The sequence below is a fragment of the Talaromyces atroroseus genome (assembly GCF_001907595.1).
Source record: "Talaromyces atroroseus strain IBT 11181 chromosome Unknown scaffold_3, whole genome shotgun sequence".
Lineage (NCBI taxonomy): Eukaryota > Fungi > Ascomycota > Eurotiomycetes > Eurotiales > Trichocomaceae > Talaromyces > Talaromyces atroroseus.
In genome coordinates this window covers 1902068-1918761 of record NW_017971435.1, presented here as the reverse complement: position 1 = coordinate 1918761, position 16694 = coordinate 1902068, and the positions used below count along the sequence as shown (strand labels likewise).

At 46.5% G+C, this 16694-nt stretch overlaps 7 protein-coding genes across 7 annotated transcripts, besides 1 other annotated feature; 6 read left to right on the top strand and 1 right to left on the bottom strand.

Annotated features, from left to right (window-relative positions):
* Positions 1–71: 71 nt before the first annotated feature.
* On the top strand, positions 72–1099 carry UA08_03692 (hypothetical protein; the record flags this gene model as incomplete). Its single annotated transcript, XM_020266020.1, has 2 exons — positions 72–395; positions 488–1099. The coding sequence occupies 2 exons, from the start codon at positions 72–74 to the stop codon at positions 1097–1099; spliced, it is 936 nt and encodes a 311-aa protein (XP_020121089.1).
* Positions 1100–1571: 472 nt separating this feature from the next.
* Positions 1572–2653, top strand: UA08_03691 (hypothetical protein; the record flags this gene model as incomplete). The annotated part of the gene is made up of 3 exons (XM_020266019.1): positions 1572–1865; positions 1938–1987; positions 2050–2653. 3 exons carry the CDS (start codon positions 1572–1574, stop codon positions 2651–2653), a joined length of 948 nt encoding a protein of 315 aa, XP_020121088.1.
* A 1099-nt stretch (positions 2654–3752) lies between these two features.
* Positions 3753–5487, top strand: UA08_03690 (Endochitinase B1; the record flags this gene model as incomplete). Its single annotated transcript, XM_020266018.1, has 4 exons — positions 3753–3890; positions 3952–4052; positions 4109–5336; positions 5401–5487. 4 exons carry the CDS (start codon positions 3753–3755, stop codon positions 5485–5487), a joined length of 1554 nt encoding a protein of 517 aa, XP_020121091.1.
* A 1039-nt stretch (positions 5488–6526) lies between these two features.
* On the top strand, positions 6527–9043 carry UA08_03689 (hypothetical protein; the record flags this gene model as incomplete). Its single annotated transcript, XM_020266017.1, has 1 exon — positions 6527–9043. The coding sequence occupies one exon, from the start codon at positions 6527–6529 to the stop codon at positions 9041–9043; it is 2517 nt and encodes an 838-aa protein (XP_020121090.1).
* A 506-nt stretch (positions 9044–9549) lies between these two features.
* On the top strand, positions 9550–10408 carry UA08_03688 (hypothetical protein; the record flags this gene model as incomplete). The annotated part of the gene is made up of 2 exons (XM_020266016.1): positions 9550–9778; positions 9981–10408. 2 exons carry the CDS (start codon positions 9550–9552, stop codon positions 10406–10408), a joined length of 657 nt encoding a protein of 218 aa, XP_020121541.1.
* Positions 10409–11473: 1065 nt separating this feature from the next.
* On the bottom strand, positions 11474–12953 carry UA08_03687 (hypothetical protein; the record flags this gene model as incomplete). The annotated part of the gene is made up of 6 exons (XM_020266015.1): positions 11474–11558; positions 11622–11682; positions 11742–12074; positions 12143–12263; positions 12320–12453; positions 12512–12953. 6 exons carry the CDS (start codon positions 12951–12953, stop codon positions 11474–11476), a joined length of 1176 nt encoding a protein of 391 aa, XP_020121542.1.
* Positions 12954–13519: 566 nt separating this feature from the next.
* On the top strand, positions 13520–15546 carry UA08_03686 (hypothetical protein; the record flags this gene model as incomplete). Its single annotated transcript, XM_020266014.1, has 7 exons — positions 13520–13843; positions 13892–13976; positions 14025–14282; positions 14343–14470; positions 14584–14890; positions 14958–15348; positions 15432–15546. The coding sequence occupies 7 exons, from the start codon at positions 13520–13522 to the stop codon at positions 15544–15546; spliced, it is 1608 nt and encodes a 535-aa protein (XP_020121533.1).
* A 663-nt stretch (positions 15547–16209) lies between these two features.
* Positions 16210–16267: a repeat region (Identified by RepeatMasker using a combination of RepBase library and repeat library created with RepeatScout).
* The last annotated feature ends 427 nt before the right edge of the window (positions 16268–16694 follow it).

The following is a 16694-nucleotide window of genomic DNA, read 5'->3' as shown; positions in this document are numbered from 1 at the left end:
GTAAGAAGGGATAGACCATATTGTTTCCCTTCCCCTTCAGCGTTTCCACTTCTAGAACCTCACTTTTGATCATGGTTGGCCTAGTTGTAGCTGCTACTTGCTTCCTCTCGATCACAAGATCATGGTGGGATGGCACTCATCAGACAGGCTGTGGAAAGGAATTACCGCCAGGGCAATTCACAGGAAGCGTGTCAAATATCACAATCATTAGTAGCGGATCGGAGCGATCCTACCTTGTCTTTGTTCCACCTCATTACTCGCCTTGTGTCGCGAAACCCATCATCTTTTCCTATCACGGAGGAGATAGAACGGCCGAGGATCAATTGAAACTCGATCAACTCACCAACCCTGAATTCAATAAAAATGCATTTGTGGTTTACCCACAGGGAATAAATGTAAGTCAATCAAAGTGCATGAACTTGGTTCAATCCTACGTTTATGGTTTATAAATCGGAGAATGGCCAGGCTGAACTCAACATCTCAACAGGACAAATGGCAAGGCGTTCCCAACATCACTACAAACGATACTCAGTTTACTGCGGATATTCTGAGAGACGTTGAAAGCCGATATTGTATCGACTCAAGTCGTATCTGGGCCACCGGCAAATCTGATGGCGCTGGGTTCTGCAATATTCTCGCATGTGACCCCATTCTATCTACGCGTTTCGCGGCCTTTGCTCCTGTTTCCGGGGCATATTATGTGGACGCCCTACCCTGCGATCCAACCACGGTGGTATCTCCATGTTTTCCGGGAAGACGGAATATCCCTTTCCTTGCCTTCCATGGAGGAAACGATACCACCATTGCATTCGCAGGTGGCGAAAGGAAGAACGAATGCCTGCCCTCAATACCGCATTTCATTCGCGAATGGGCGGAAAGGGATGGTCTGGGTTCTCACAATATCACGGAACCCCTTGCAGATGATGCGGTTATCTACAGTTTCGGTGGCGGATCTGTTCAGCTCGTATACGACTCGGTTATGGGCCACGACTGGCCAAGTACGATCCTTAATGCAGACAATTCAGCAGCTGGCCATCATCCAGCGAGCTTCAACGCCAGCCGGATGATTATAGATTTCTTCGAGAGTCACTCGCTGTGATAATGTCGAGCGATCTGTTGTTTTGATGGATTATCTCTTGTTTGCTCGAATGCACGATGTCTACCTCCCTACTATCTATCAGTCATTAGCATAGTAAGGCTAAGAAATGTGTACCTATCTCTCTATTGGTCGTCATTGTTCACTATGCACGCAAGCAACAATAACAAAACCCATACTGCACGGTGGGAATCGGATATATGACTTCTACTGGCAAGTATGCAAAGTAAAATGTATATATTAGACGTGTATATCAGCTATGAACTATCAGATAACTTACCAAAGGTAACACAGTTGCATTGACTGCTACCTCCGTAAGCACATCGTATACCTAGCCCGCCCGCTGGCACGTTCTCGGCAACTCGCCGGCATTTTGTAAGTGGTATAATTACCGAGCAGTCTCTCTATTTAACGACAAAGCTATTCGCGTGACACGCAGAGATATCAACTCTATAGTTCTAAAACCTATAGAACGATGACGACAGAAATGGAGCCACGCTTCTCCCTTCCATCAGAGACACCCTTGTCCAGCAAGAAGGAGCTGGTAATCGGCGGTGTGCGGATATACATTTACGGGCTGGAAGAGCTGCACCGCGGAGAAAACGAGCGAATTGCTGTTCTGTATCTCGCTCACAATAGGACTCGCACATATCTAGTTACTGAGGGTATTGCTCATGAAGTCTTACACCGATACCGAGCAGATGGGAGACAAAAGACTGCGCAGCTAATTGCTGTGACGATGAATATGAGGAATCACGGGGACAGGGAGGTACGAAGATTTCACTTGCAGTGTTGGGTAAATCAAAGTCTTATTAAATTCAATGGTGTTTCTACATTATAGATATCTCCTCGGGCAAACCGTACCTGGAAAGATGGCAACGAAAATCATGGGTATGTCATGCCCCTCACACTTCCAGTCATGTTTATTATTTTGATATTGACGTCTAGCACAGGGTTGACCTGCTTTCCATGATCTCAGGATCTGCTCAGGATTTCAAGCTGGTGATGGATTATCTTCCAGCCTATTTACCTGAGTATGCCCAGTTGTATAATATCATGGCCGGGGTTTCTCTGGGAGGTCATACCGCCTGGCGCATGGCTGCGCTTGCTCCGGGACAGTTTCATGCCTTTGCGATGATAGTTGGTTCACCAAACTTGAGGTCATTGCTTCTCAGTCGGCTAGGACTCAACTCGACGACGGACCATAGCCAACTGGACTATGATGGCATGAGCTATGAGGATTTACACGGAATAATGAGACCACGCCAACAGCGAATGTGGCCAAGAACTCTGGACAAGATTATTGGTGAAGGAGACAGGAAAGCGTTTGAAGAATTTCCCACTGGTGTGCCTTTACTCTTGTGCAATGGGAAATATGATAAACTAGTGCCGGCGAAGTACACAGCATCGTGGGTCGAAAAGAGGAAACAGTCGAATAATATCGAATTTTTCGTGCAAGACAATACTGGCCACAGTTGCACAAAGGAAATGGTGAGCATGCTAGCACGGTGGCTAAGCGATATGTTTCAAGTTCAGAGTGGCATGGCACACATTTAGTCAGGTTGGACTGCATTACAGGGACATTCTTCTGATACGTCTTCATAGATTTAGACACGTTATACATATTATCTTTCTGCTTTTTGTATTGACCGTTAATGTCAAAAAAAAAAAAAAAAAAAAAAAAAAAAAAAAAAAATTAACAATCACCCAAGTGTACTTTTGTGGGGGTTTTTGTTTCCTATTTTTTTTCTTTCATTAAGTACTAAATTCTTACATACATGGCATCTCCAGTCTCTAGTTCGCACGTTCTTGTGTTCTATGATTTTAAATTAAACAATAAGCAATCGTATTCCGAGGATGCCGGTTCTAGGTAGGAGCCAGATTACAGGGTACTACTCCTAGTAGTATCCTGCTTTGTTTATGAGAGCTAGAAAGAAATGTGGCAATACAGGACATTGGGGGGGAGGCAACATTCCTACGGGGCTCTTCGGAATCTGAACATTCAGCGTCGCATTCACAATCTCTCAGGGGTAGTAGGTACGTACTAGGTGGTATTCCAAGATTAAAGTTGTTGGTCACTTAATGCTAGTATAGTAAGGTGAGAAGGATGAGGCGCAACTTGGCAAGTCTTGGGATAAGCATCCAATTTGGATATTTCAAGTAATGCACTCGAATATCACGCCCTGGAGGTTCTTTTTTTTTTCTTCAGAGGTCCATTTCCTCTTGTTCTAAGCATTATTCCGTCCTTTGGTCTCATTTCGCCGCAGCCCTAGCCAGCAGCCGCGGTGGAGTGGCCAAGTCGCTGGGATGAGAACTAATGCATACTATCCATACAGAACCAACTGGACGAGAGAATTAGTCTTGGTGAATATTCAAACTTATGTAAGAAGCAATTATATTTTATTCATGTTCGTTATTCAATCCTTCATAAGAATTCAGTCAGCCAATCGTATCTGCACAGCGTCCCAGATGCTACTCAAAAAGATAAGCTATGGAAGTAACTTTAAATGAACCCGATTACTTGTATGGGGCTATGGGCTCAATACCACCTGGGAAATGACTTAAATACGCAGAGGCTCGCTGTGTCTAATTGAGTGATTCCTGGGAAGAATATTCTGCCAGCCATTCGACATTGTAAGGTAGGAAGTCTGTCGAGATGTATCTCCAGGGGTGTGTTTCAATTCTTTCGCTTTGTGCTGTCGCTTCGGCGAGTGTTCTTAATTATGGGAGTCATGTAAAAAGCAATACAGGAAAGTCAAGTCTTCCTCGAACCGCGGCATACTATGCCAACTGGGTAAGTTCAATCTGTCCGAGGTCGTGGGAAAGGAGAGGCAGCATTAACGTTTTATCTGCAGGATATTTACTCAGCAGAGTACTACGTCACAGATATCCCGGCAAGCCAACTAACTCATCTCATATACGCCTTTGCGAATATCAACTCGACAACTGGGGAGGTGTAGGTCATCTATGGTGCAAACGTAACACGCGTCACTATGTCTAACATCTTTCCAGCTACTTGAGCGATGACTATGCGGACTTAGAGTACCTCTACCCTGGCGATGATGCCTCCGTGCCTGGACCAAATGTCTATGGAAATATCAAACAGCTGTTTCTTCTGAAGAAGAAGCACCGAAACCTGAAGACAATGATCTCCATCGGAGGTGGCACGTACTCAGCTAACCTGGTTCCCGTGTTGGCTTCAGAGACTCTGCGACAGTCATTTGCCAATTCAGCTGTTAAACTTGTATCAAATCTGGGCTTCGACGGAATCGACATTGACTATGAATCTGTGAGCAGTACTACTCAAGCAGAACAATTTGTCGATCTCCTGAACAAGACCCGTTCAGCTTTGGACACTGTTGCGGCAAACATCAGTACAACGCCATTCTTGCTCTCGTTCGCTTCACCTGCAGGTTCACAGAACTACGACTTACTAGATTTCCCCAGCATGGATAAATTCCTTGACTTTTGGAACTACATGGGCTATGCGTATGCCGGATCATGGAATACCTACACTGGTCACGATGCTAATCTCTTCTATTCATCTAAAAACCCGCGCTCGACTCCAGTCAATACCAATTCGTCAATAACCGATTACATCGCCAAGGGTGCAACACCGAGCAAGATAAACTTGGGATCTCCTTTGTACGGAATCTCATTCAACAACACGGCCGGACCCGGAACTCCCTTTGACGGCATTGGCGATCTGGGAACATTAGGAGAAGCAGGAACCTGGAACGATAACTCCCTTCCCGTGCCCGGGTTCAATGCTACAACTTTCGAACTCCCAGAAATCGGGGCAAGTTACAGCTATGACCCAGTTAAGAAGTATATGATCAGCTATGACACACCTAAGATCGCAGCTGTTAAGGCCGAATACGTGACTGAGATGGGTTTAGGCGGCACGATGTGGTGGGAAGTTAGCATGGACAAGAATGGAACTTCCAGCTTGATCAATGCAACAGTCAGGCAGTATGGTGGCGAGAGCGCCTTGGATCAAACCTTGAACAACCTGAACTACCCAACAAGTATATATGATAACTTAAGAGCCGGGTTCCCTGAGAATAGCACTACTCCTGCACCCACTAGCACGACTAGCTCTGCTGTAAGTTGGACATCGACTGTTGCTCCTTCACGCGTGGAGCCCAGCACAACTGCTTCGTGCACAGAATACCACCTTGTTGTCTCGGGTGACACGTGCTACAAAATCTGGACGGAGTATGGAATAACTGCTGCTGAGGTGAGTGTATCTGTTGCAGTCAATCCGAAAGAAAGCGTCTAATTAACTGACCACCTCAATTTAGTTCGCCGCGATGAACCCATATGTTGGATCAGATTGCGCGAATCTCTGGCTTGGATTTTACGTTTGTGTGGAGGCAACAAGTTCATAAGGGCGTCTACCAACATTGGCAATTTTTAAATCTTCTTCGGCCACCCCTAGGTCTATATAAAGTGTAATGCAAAATCAAAGCAGGCCACTTTTTAAGATTATGTGTTCATAGTTGCAAAGAAGCACGTGCCAAATGCCAAACCCTCGCAAAACGAACTTCACATAATGGTAGAAACCTCTCTTGCATGGTTTGAAGGGCTGCTTCGCAAGTCGATATATGCATTGTCGCAGCTATATTCAATATGTTCATTAAGCACCACTTCGACACAGCACTGCCTGGACGTGCAACCAATGCCACAATAAGCATGGCCCATAATCTTAACACAGTCTGCAAGCATTGCCCTTCTTATTGTGCTGCAGTCTTGGTCTTCTTCAAGATATTGACCCCATGTATTTCGCATTCTTGTGATCAGCATATCACAAGACGGCGTCCCGGGGGGTCGTTCGTCAACCACCGCTGCTGTGTAGAGGAGCAGTATAAGCCGGAAAAATCCGTGGAATGCAGAATTACTGTCATTCAGGTCATAGCCAGCTGTATCAGAAGTGAACAATAATGTGTACTGCACGGCCGCCATCCAGAAGCGAATCTTTACCGCATCACTACTTTTTCACTCGTGTAGACGTCAGACCTATTATGCAGATACAATTAGCTTCATGCAATGCTGAGTGTTAACTGGCTATTTACAGAAAGAGGACCATGTGCTGGGCAAAATGAAGCGCACAATTCCGTACTACTAGTGGAAGGCGGAATACATAATGGACCATTTATTCTATTAGAACCGGAATATTACATATTTAGAGAGCAAAAAAAGAAAAACAAATAGTACAAACAAAATAAACCGCTAGGAGAAATATATGAATTTTATAATACGTCTAGATATAGAATTAAGTAGGCATTCTATCAGGTTGAGGCGTATTTTGATTGCCCCACCTACTAACCTGTACATTAAGAATAGGATATGAGAAGCGAACGCTTCTGGAATATCAAGTTGGCCAAGGAGGGTTAACTGAACATCAAACCTGCTTTGAACGCCCCAGAAATGATTGCACCACTTACACCTGGAGAACACACATTCACCAGGGAACAGATCAGCCGCGTTCTGGACGAGGGACGATTCAGACCTCGCGACGGCATCGAGGGGAAGCCCGGGGAGTTTATCTCCAAATCGCTTTCGATGGACAGGGATTATGTCAACAATAAGACTCACGTATACAGCCCAAACGAGGTACAAAAACGAGCAGAGCAGCTGTGTGAAGACTACTCTGCGACAGTGGAAGAACCTCTGAACCACTGGGGTCGTCTCGACGCAAGCTTCTCTGAGCTTATAACATGTAACTTTATGGCATTTGAGACACAGAAGACGTCGGAATCCATTATTGAGGACGTCTACAATTTGTTGTCACGGCTACCTGCAACACCAGTGCCCGTTGACACTCGAATCAATCTGGCCGAATTAGACGGCGAGTATTTCAGTCACCGTCCGGAGAAGTCCGACTCCCTCGATGCCTCCGACATCAACGAGGGACACAAATGGGAAAATTCGCGGGTTACGACTGCTGTCAGTACAAACGTTATTCGAGTCGCTATCGAGCTTACCAAAACAAGTGTTGGCAATGGAAACATTGGCCTATTTATTGATCTTGTCGCCGACCTTTTGACAATTGTTTCAACGGAACTTGCGAATACTACTGCCGCGGGGGATAGTGATTGCCACAAATACTTTCTGATACAGGCCTTTCTGTGGACGACTTGGCAGAGGGTCGTGATGCTATATTTCTGGTGGATATTGAAATTAATCTTGGACTGGGGATATGACTACGACAATGACGAAAAAATGATTGGGCTCAAAAGGGTGCTTAATGTCCGAGCAAGAAGCCCGGAAATGCAGTTCGGTTTTTCGAACACACCCTATATGTGCCCTTGGGCCTTCGAGCTCCTTTGCTCAGACCGTGTTGCAATCCTGCAAGATTTCAGGGTCTTTCATGCGCGTTTCAATGCAATATTTACCGACCGTCCGCCTCGCTGTCGTCAAATCGGACAGAATGGAGCCAAGATCGACCTGACCTGTGACGGTAGCAGTCCCGAAGCCTGTCATCGATTTCAAAGTATGAAGGTGGAGGATCAATCTGCTCACGTATCAAATTGCGGAGGAAACTGTGCCGTCATTTCTTGGGACGAGATTTCGTACAAGAGCGTGGAACGCGGTGGTAGAGCCGTTTCATTGAAACAGACAAACGAAAGGTTTCTTCGATACTGCCCTGCTTCCAAAACCACTTTGGTCATATCCCATGTGTGGAGCCATGGTCAAGGAGGCAGGCCTGAGGACGGGTTCAACTATTGTCTCCATCAGCGGTATGCAGCGATCTCCCAAGCCCTGGGCTGTGACTCGTATTGGATGGACACGCCTTGCATCCCGGATGATTATGGCCTCCGCAACGAAGCAATCGCCAATATCAATCGAGTATTCTCTGAAAGCAAGGCCACGCTTATCTGTGACAGAGACTTGATGGATATTGATGTTTCGAATTTGACCGTTTCTCTGCGAGAATCTATACTTGCTACTCTGCTAGTCTGTGACTGGAACGTACGATCATGGACACTACTTGAAGGAATGCGTGGACGGCGAAATGTCCACATCCTGTGCAGGAATAATAGAACAGTATCTCTCTCTGAATGCCTCGACGTATTATTACACGAGGGGCGTCTCGATTTCATATACCTTTTACTCGCGGCACAGCAATTTATCCCGTACTTTGGACAAGATTCATCATGGGATAACGAGGCAGACCCATCTACTCGAAGCCAAATCGAGCGTATGAAGACAAGGGGGATAAAGGGCCGGGTTACGGTAGAAGTGGGAAGCTGTTTACTTAGCCATCGCCACGCATCAAGGCCTGGGGACGAGGTTGTCATTTGGAGTCTGCTTATCAGCGACAGTGTTCACAGGACCGCAGTGAACCTCTGGCAATCTCTAGAGGGACAGATGGTACAAACAGGATTCCTCATGTCGAGTTTACCACGCATCAAGGGTCACAAGGGACTGGGATGGGCGCCGTCACGTCCTAACTTCCCGCCTCACACAACATCATCACCAGCAGATCCCGAACATGAAGGTGTTGCACCCTTGACTCAAAGAATCTTCCCATCTACTGGTTACGGTACATCCAGCGCCCTAATCACTCCAAAAGGCCTTGACGGACCCTGGCATGTGTTCGAAATTGAGGATCTAAACGCAAGACAGTGGCTTCGAAAGATCAAGAAGAAGATCCAGAAAGAATTTCAGATGCGCGCGGAGATACGCGAAGGGGTGCCACCTGCGATTCTCACCCGTCTCAGGGAGCAGAATGTCAAAAAAAGGGTAGCACTAATACAGCCCGCATTTGAACATGTTGTTTTTGCTTCTGGGGCTCTCTGGGAGGATATGGCGAGATCGAGTGGGCCATATTTTGCAGTAGTATCCTCCAGCGATGGGATTGAATGGGAATGGAAGGAGGTTATCAGGATAGAGAGTGCAACTACACTGATCATGAGAACCGAGCAACTCCTATTGGTATAGATACATTACCTCGAACCTCAATACGGACGGCGACGCGTTTACTAGGGAATGACCCTAAATTGAACGCACTTTGAACGATAAAGGGCTTAATATAAGAGGCTCTGGCCTAATCAATGTTGTGGAGATATTCTAGTATATTCTTTGATTATATCATTATATGACCGCTTACTAGCAGGGTCTACCTGTTCCCCTACCTAGGCGGCGCAAGGAGGCCATGGCAGGGCTGAGTAGAAAGTGTGTCAAACTCATAGCATTATAAAGAGATACAAGATTGCCCGGAGAGTCTAAGTTTTTGACTTCAAAACCCAGGATTGCTTATTTTCTTTTCTTTTCTTGAAACAATGGCATTGTTCTCTTCAAATGGACTCTGGAGTCTCGGTGCTCGGGGTAATTCAAGCCGAACTGTTTGGGATGTCAATTGGGGCAGTGTTTTTCCGTGCGCAAACGGCGCTGCAAGTACAGTCATTAGCCGATTTGCATTGAGAGACGTCGACACTGTCGTCAAAATGCCCAAAGAATTTGACGAGGCTGCTCGAATCGCCTCACAGGAGCCGTATTACCAAATGCCGTCAATTCTAATACTTCTGGTTCAAGTCCCTCAGGCTCCGGGCTGTGAAAAGGGAGGTGTCATCCTCGACGAGTTAGAATTAGCATGCAATCAAACTCTGCGAGAGCAAGTTGTTGGATTAAACGCGTGGGTCTGCCGAATACGGACTGTGGAGTCTCAAAATCCGAGTAAAAGCCGATATAGATTAGCCAATCAGATAACATCTCTATCTACCAGGAGAAGATTCCAAATTAAATATTAACTATACTCTCATGATGAGTAATTAGTCCTTTGGACAGGTATAAATATGAGAGACTAATTTCAGACAAAACTTGGGCTTTTTCTACTTACCTCTTGTCCCAAATCGTCTCTAACATTATCATCATCCAGTATCCTCAAAATCTAAAACACTTATTTTCTCATCAATGTCTTTGTATCCTCGCGAAACAACGGCCGACTACATCGCCGCAAACTGCTCCCAGGCCATTAAGGGCAAAACAGTCCTGATTACCGGGGTATCACCTGGGGGTCTAGGTGCCGAGTTTGCAAAAGTAATCTGCAAGCATGCCCCGGGGCTTCTGATTCTCGCGAACCGTGACACCGCCAAAGCGTCAACTACTGCCCAAGCCATCGCAGACCTTGCGCCCTCGGTGCCCACCCGAATACTGAAATTAGATCTCTCACCTCAAGCACAAGTCCGTGAGGCCGCAAGAGAGATTATGGAAGACTACCCCGAGGTGAATATCGACGTGCTCATCAACAACGCCGGGGTGATGGCTAGCCCTCACAAGCTCAATGTGGATGGCATTGAGAATTAGTTCGGCACAAACTATATTGGGCATTTGACTTGATCATGAAGAAGCTTGTACCCATGGACAGCAAGCATCGCTTCCCAGCAGCACGAATTGTGGACGTCTGAAATAATGGGTATCGCCTTGGATGGGTGAGATTTGGCGATTAGAATTTCGACGTAAGCTACTTCGCTACCATGATAAAAAAAAATATCGGCTAATTAAATAATTTCAATGCGTGCAGAATGGCAAGACATACAATTCATGGGCAGCCTATGGATAATCCAAAACAGCAAACAGTCTATTCCCACTCTCGCTCGCGGAAAAGTTTGACACTAAGGGGCTTGTTGCAGTAAGCTTGTGCCCAGGCCTTGTTTCAACGAATTTGAGCAAAGATTTAGCAAGAAGCGAATTCCAGGCACTCGGTAATTACCATTCACTCACATGAAAAGGTACCACACACTAGTTTAGTTTTCAAAGCCCAAGCCGACCGAGCTGGCGGGCACAGTCAGTTCTGGACGGGTGACTTTAGGAAGTTTGCAAAGACGAAGCAGTAGGGGGTTGCTACTCATGTATTTGCCGCGTTCCACCATTCAATTTCACCTACAGGTAAGTCGTCCCATTTGCTATTTATCATAAAATAAATGCTTGTATGTAAAATCTAACTGAATTCTTCAACTTTATAGAGAACAATGGGTTCTTTTTGCAGGATAGCCAGGTGCTTCCCGGGGAGGAATTGTATCCTTGGGGAAGAGACGCTATTGACGTTGCCAAGTTGTGGAAATTAAGTGAAGAGATTGTAGGAGAGAAGTTCGCTTACTGAGCAAAATAGTCTAAGGTTGATTAGCTAAATCGGGTCTATGCCTAAATGGCAGAGTAGTGTTGAGAACTGTCGTGCTGCTTAGATAGGAGATTACATGCAATGACTGAATCATTGTAATTATTTCCCCCTTTTCCAGAAACAATTACATACCAGTCAACAGTTCACTGCTGCCACCGAATAACTTTCGCGAGATGGGAAGTCAAGTTATATTTCGAGCATCGAATCATTTATTCACAGACTACTAGGTACCAAAAGCAGAAGTGTATCAATTACACCTGTATATCCGGGAGTGCAGGCACCACCTGTGCGAATGCTGCTGTTCCATATGCACCCGGAAGCTCGCCGTCCCATAGTCTATACACGTTACTTACTGCTATGCAAGAACAATAAAGAGAGAAAATAAGAAGCCGGACTTACGATGCAAAAACCTGTCGATCCTCCTGCTTCCCCTCCCAGGGCTCTCGTCCGTGCTGGGCAACTGATCACACAGTCAATCAACATGCACACTCCCACTGCACAGATAGACAGCTCACTCACTCCTATTATCATACACCAAAACATCTCCCCGCTGCCACTTGTGTAGTACGCGCGTCTCCTCGGTGACTCGAAGCAGGACATCCAGGTACCGTTCCGGGATGGCAGACCCGTCTCCATAGGTCGTATCTCTGACCGTTCTGAGTCGTTCGGCATCGGGAGTTCGCTTCTTCTGCGCGTATTGGGCGGCAAGTGAAGTGAAAAACCCCGGTATGCCGGTTCCAGGCTGGGTTCTGATGGCGGGCAGAATGTGCTCGAGGGTTATACCGCCGTCTTCGTTCCATTGCCAGCTTGTGTACTCTGCAGGCCGATTGTAGCGGCGGATCTGGTCTTCGACTGTATTTCAGAGAATTTGTTATTCGAATATGAACGGCTACGGTTTTTGTGGGCGAAGGGGTGATTACTTTTTTGCCTTTTCACTTCATCGCTATCTTCATCATTGATCAGTTTGCCAAAGGCTTGTTTCAGAGTGCTGCCGCCTTTGTACTGAGCGTTGGGTTTGTAGATTGTCGTTTGTTTAACGCCCTAGTTGATATAAGCAGCCTAACTCATCAAGGTCAATAGTGGGGGGGGGTATAGACCTTCTCGGCAAGTTCTTGGATGAATTCCGGAACCTCCTGGTTGACCTTGTTGAAAATTTCCAGGGAAGATCCGATCGGGGTTTCGCCTCCTTTCTCGGGCACTCTGTGAGCGTAGAAGAAGATGTACGCCGGGGCTTGTAAAAGTTAGCACAAGCATACAATTTCCTAGCAGTAAGAGAAGAACCAATCTACCATGCGGAACCTGAGGCGACTCATTATGACTTCCAATCGTAGTCGTCAATGCAGACTCGTTCGCCGGAGCCACGTTCTTGGCCAGAAGAGGGCGGTCGACCACAATGCCAATAATCTCATGAGGCTTGTATCCAAAAGCATGCGCAAACCTGCTAAAGTCATCGGCTTTCTGAATAGGAAGGCCGCGGAAAAGCAGAGTTCCATGGCGGCGGAGGGCGGCGTCTAGGTCCCCTCGGTCTGCGAGTTGTTTGATTGTTGTTACTACAGCATCGAGTGAAGACGTGGCATCATGCCCAGCAGCGCGTTCGGGCGAAAGTTGCAGAGCCAAAGGGATCACTGTTCCCGGAGCGTGTGGCTCGCCCAGGGTTCGCTGGTTGGATGCTGGAAGAGAAAAGGGCTGGAAGGGCAGGAGGTTTCCCGTTGTGGAAGACGATGCAGCCATTTTGATGCCTAGGTATACACTCTTGCCTGCGATTCCTAGGTCTTTGGAGACAAAAATTTACGGTAGAAGACGCAGGCGATTATAAAAGCGATTATATAGCACGCACGACCCCGCAAGGCATGTCGCAAAACCTAGCGTGCTGACGCCATTGCTATGATAATTCCATTCACTATTGTTAAAGACTAGTTGATGTCCCTGGTAAAAGTGTAGCGCAGAGTACTGATTTCGCATTCTATATATAAAAAAAAACAACTGCTTAAGCTTTCCAACACCACACTTTACCGTAGGACGCGCGGCTAGTATATTAGTAGAGATTGATGTGATAAGGCGCAAGAATGATCGCAGAAAAGCAATTAACTAGCAAGATTACAGAGTCACTCTATTTTATACTTTGTCACGAATAACCAAATAACCTTTTCCATCACAACCCGAACATTATTCGTCAAGGCGTCGTCAAACGCCGCAAACTCGGAATTACATGTAGCCTTTACACGACTTTAAAATAGGCCTTGCGGACCTGCCAGATAGACTACCGGGCCAAATTCGATCGAATAACTGACAGAACAATGGCTGCCGAGGGAGATATATCAAAGCACCCTGATACCATAGCTACAGAGATTGCCAGTAAAGATGGACCCGACCGAGATGTTTCAGGCGACATCATTGAAGACGGCCTTCGTCGAGGGTTGAAAGGAAGGCAGTTCGTGATCATTGCCTTGGGCAGTATCATTGGACCTGGATGTCTCTACGGACTCGGCCTAGGGTTCTATGAAGCAGGGCCGCTGGGCGTTCTGATCTGCTTTGCGATCACTGGACTTTCTATGTGGATACTCATGCAGAGTGTGGGAGAAGTTGCTACTCTGTTCCCCGTGCATGGGGGCTTTGTCGAGGTATTTATCTCTGTGATTCAGCAGTTTCTTGCATTAACTTGATTCTAGCATTGCGGCCGCTTCGTCGACCCCGCCCTCAGTTTTGCAATGTCCTGGATGTACTATTTCATGTGGAGCGTGTTTTTGGCTGGAGGTACGCAGTCTATCGGACTTGGACGCCACGGTACTAACAACGTTGTAGATTGGAATAATGCCGCCGTCATTCTTCAATACTGGTTTCCTACCACTACAGTGCCAATCTGGGCGTGGTACATTATCTTCTGGGCTGTCTTTTCGGCAATCACAACGCTGGGTGTCGGTTTCTACGGGGAGGTTGAGTATTTCTTCGGAATGTTCAAATTCGTGTCCCTGGCTGTCCTGTTCTTCATCTCAATCTTGGCCAATGTTGGAGCTTTTGGCAACGGCTATGTAGGGTTCAAATACTGGGGGGAACCGTATGGTGTGTCTTGCTTTCGTTTTCAGGTCCGACGGTCCACGTACTTACTGATGGGCATTTCAGGTCCTATACGCAACGGAATCAACGGCTTTGGCCAGGTGTTTGTCATGGCTGCAGCATTTTACGTAGGCACAGAAATCGTGTCTGTCGCGGCAGGAGAATCTAAAAACCCTAAACGCGATGTACCCCGGGTATGCACATGAAAAAAAAAAAACAACAAAGAAAAAATAAAAATAATAAAAAATAAAAAATTACCGTCACAATGCCCCATTTCATTTTCTAACCACGATATTCCGGCTCCCAGGCTACAAACTCCGTCGTGTGGCGCATTCTATTCGTTTTCATCGGCATAGCCTTCTTTCAAGGCCTCATCTGTCCCTCGAATTCCGACCAACTGGTTAATGCTAGTTCAACCGTCGCTTCATCGCCTTTCACGATTGGATTCGTGCTGGCAGGATGGAAATCGGCCGGCGAATTTGTCAATGCCATCATTCTCATAGCATTTATTTCGGCTGCCAATGGGGTGGTGTACATTCAGTCTCGGACCCTGTACTCGCTGGCTTTGACACAAAAGGCACCGGCCTTTTTCGCTGCGACAACTTCGAGAGGCGGTATGTACCTCCCTGCCGATTATCGGTTCCATTGAATGAGGTTGCTAAATTCCGGCAACTGTGATAGTCCCGTACCGAGCAATTCTCTTCTCCAATCTCTGGGGCTTCCTCTCCTTGATGTCCATGAAAACCAGCAGCGGCGCCGTCTTCACGTATATCACTGACTTCGGCGGCACAGCAGCATACATCGCCTGGGCGTCAATCACCTTTGTGCAGCTCCGAGTGCGAGCGGCTGCCCGGGCACAAGGCATCGACCGCAAAACATTTCCATTCGTCGCACCTGGGGGATCGTGGGTTTATTGGCTGAATTTTGCCTTTAACCTTTTCATTCTTTTGATCCAGGGATATGCCTCTTTCGAGACGCCGTTCAGCTATCAGACGTTTATTGCATGCTATATTAGTCTGCCGCTGTTCTTTGTCTTGTTCTTTGGGTATAAATGGTGGTTTAAAACGAAGTGGTGAGTAAAAAGACTGCATACGATCATGATCAACGCGTATAGATGGAACGAAGAATTCTGACCGGGCTCAACGTTCAAAATAGGGTTCCGTTAGAAGAGATTGATTTCTCGGATAGGAGGATATACCACGACGATTACCAGAGTGAGCGAGATACTCGCTCTTGGACGAGGAAATTACTTGATGTTATGAAGGATTGAGAGTCTCATTGCTTGATAGAGGATAGAGATATCACAGCTGCCATACACTGCATTCAGAGTGTGAGATATTGGGATTTAGGGTTTGATATCCCCAGATATATGGACATCTATCTATGTAGAAGCTGGAAGAAATACAAAGAAATAATTAGATGCCTTAGGCATTCTCGTCTCGCTTCCAGACAGTATTTGGGCGCCGCAGCGCGCACACACGTCAAAAACTTCTCCCAAGGCATCCATCTCTCCTTCCCTCTACATATCACGCAGCTTCCAACAGAGCCCTTCAGCTCCAGATATTCCTCCGATCACGAAATCTGATATGTACTAATGTGCGCCCTGAATGCCTTACAGCGCTCAACAAGCTCGAGGCGTTCAGTAAAGAAAGATCACGATGCTTGCATCAGCAGTCAATATGACCATGGGCAGGACGAGGTTGTTTAAACTCCTCTCTCGTCTGGCGTAATCGAGACTAGCCCATGAATCAAGGCCACAAGGACAATGCCTCAATGCTCTAGCCCATAAACGGGAAGGCGATCAGTGCAGTGCACTATGTATGTGCGTTGGAGTCTTGAGACTAAGAAATGCCACACCATCACCCTTCACCGATCCAAATGCGGATACGGTTGTGGCAAGGGAGAATCACGCCTAAAAAGCATCATTCATATGATTACCAGAAAAGCCCTATAAGGGATCCCTTTTTGGCAGCTTAATAGTTAAAACCCCGCTGTTAGGTTGCTATCAACGTGGTGGAATCATGCAGTCGGAGAGATCAAGCTCGCTTGAAGATGGCCTGCCTCGAAAGAGATATAACTATCGCTGTGTTTTTACCTCAAATGTCGATCCATTAGCCTTCAAGAAGTTTCCCGGGATTTCAGTCATTGATGATTTTGTTCGCCATACCCAGACATCTCATGTAATCCCTTTGCTTTGGGAACGTGGGACAAGGAGCAAGACGTATGCCTAAGAACTTTTTTTATATGTTTTACCCTAATATTTTTATCTGATCCAGGATATAGGCTAGATTTATCGCGAATTGCTGGACAACTCTATACGTACGCCTTGCTCCCGGATCTGAAAGGCGTGATTAGACCAGACGAGATTAACAGCCCTGCTAATATCATGACAACTATCGTGGATATAAACAAGCATTT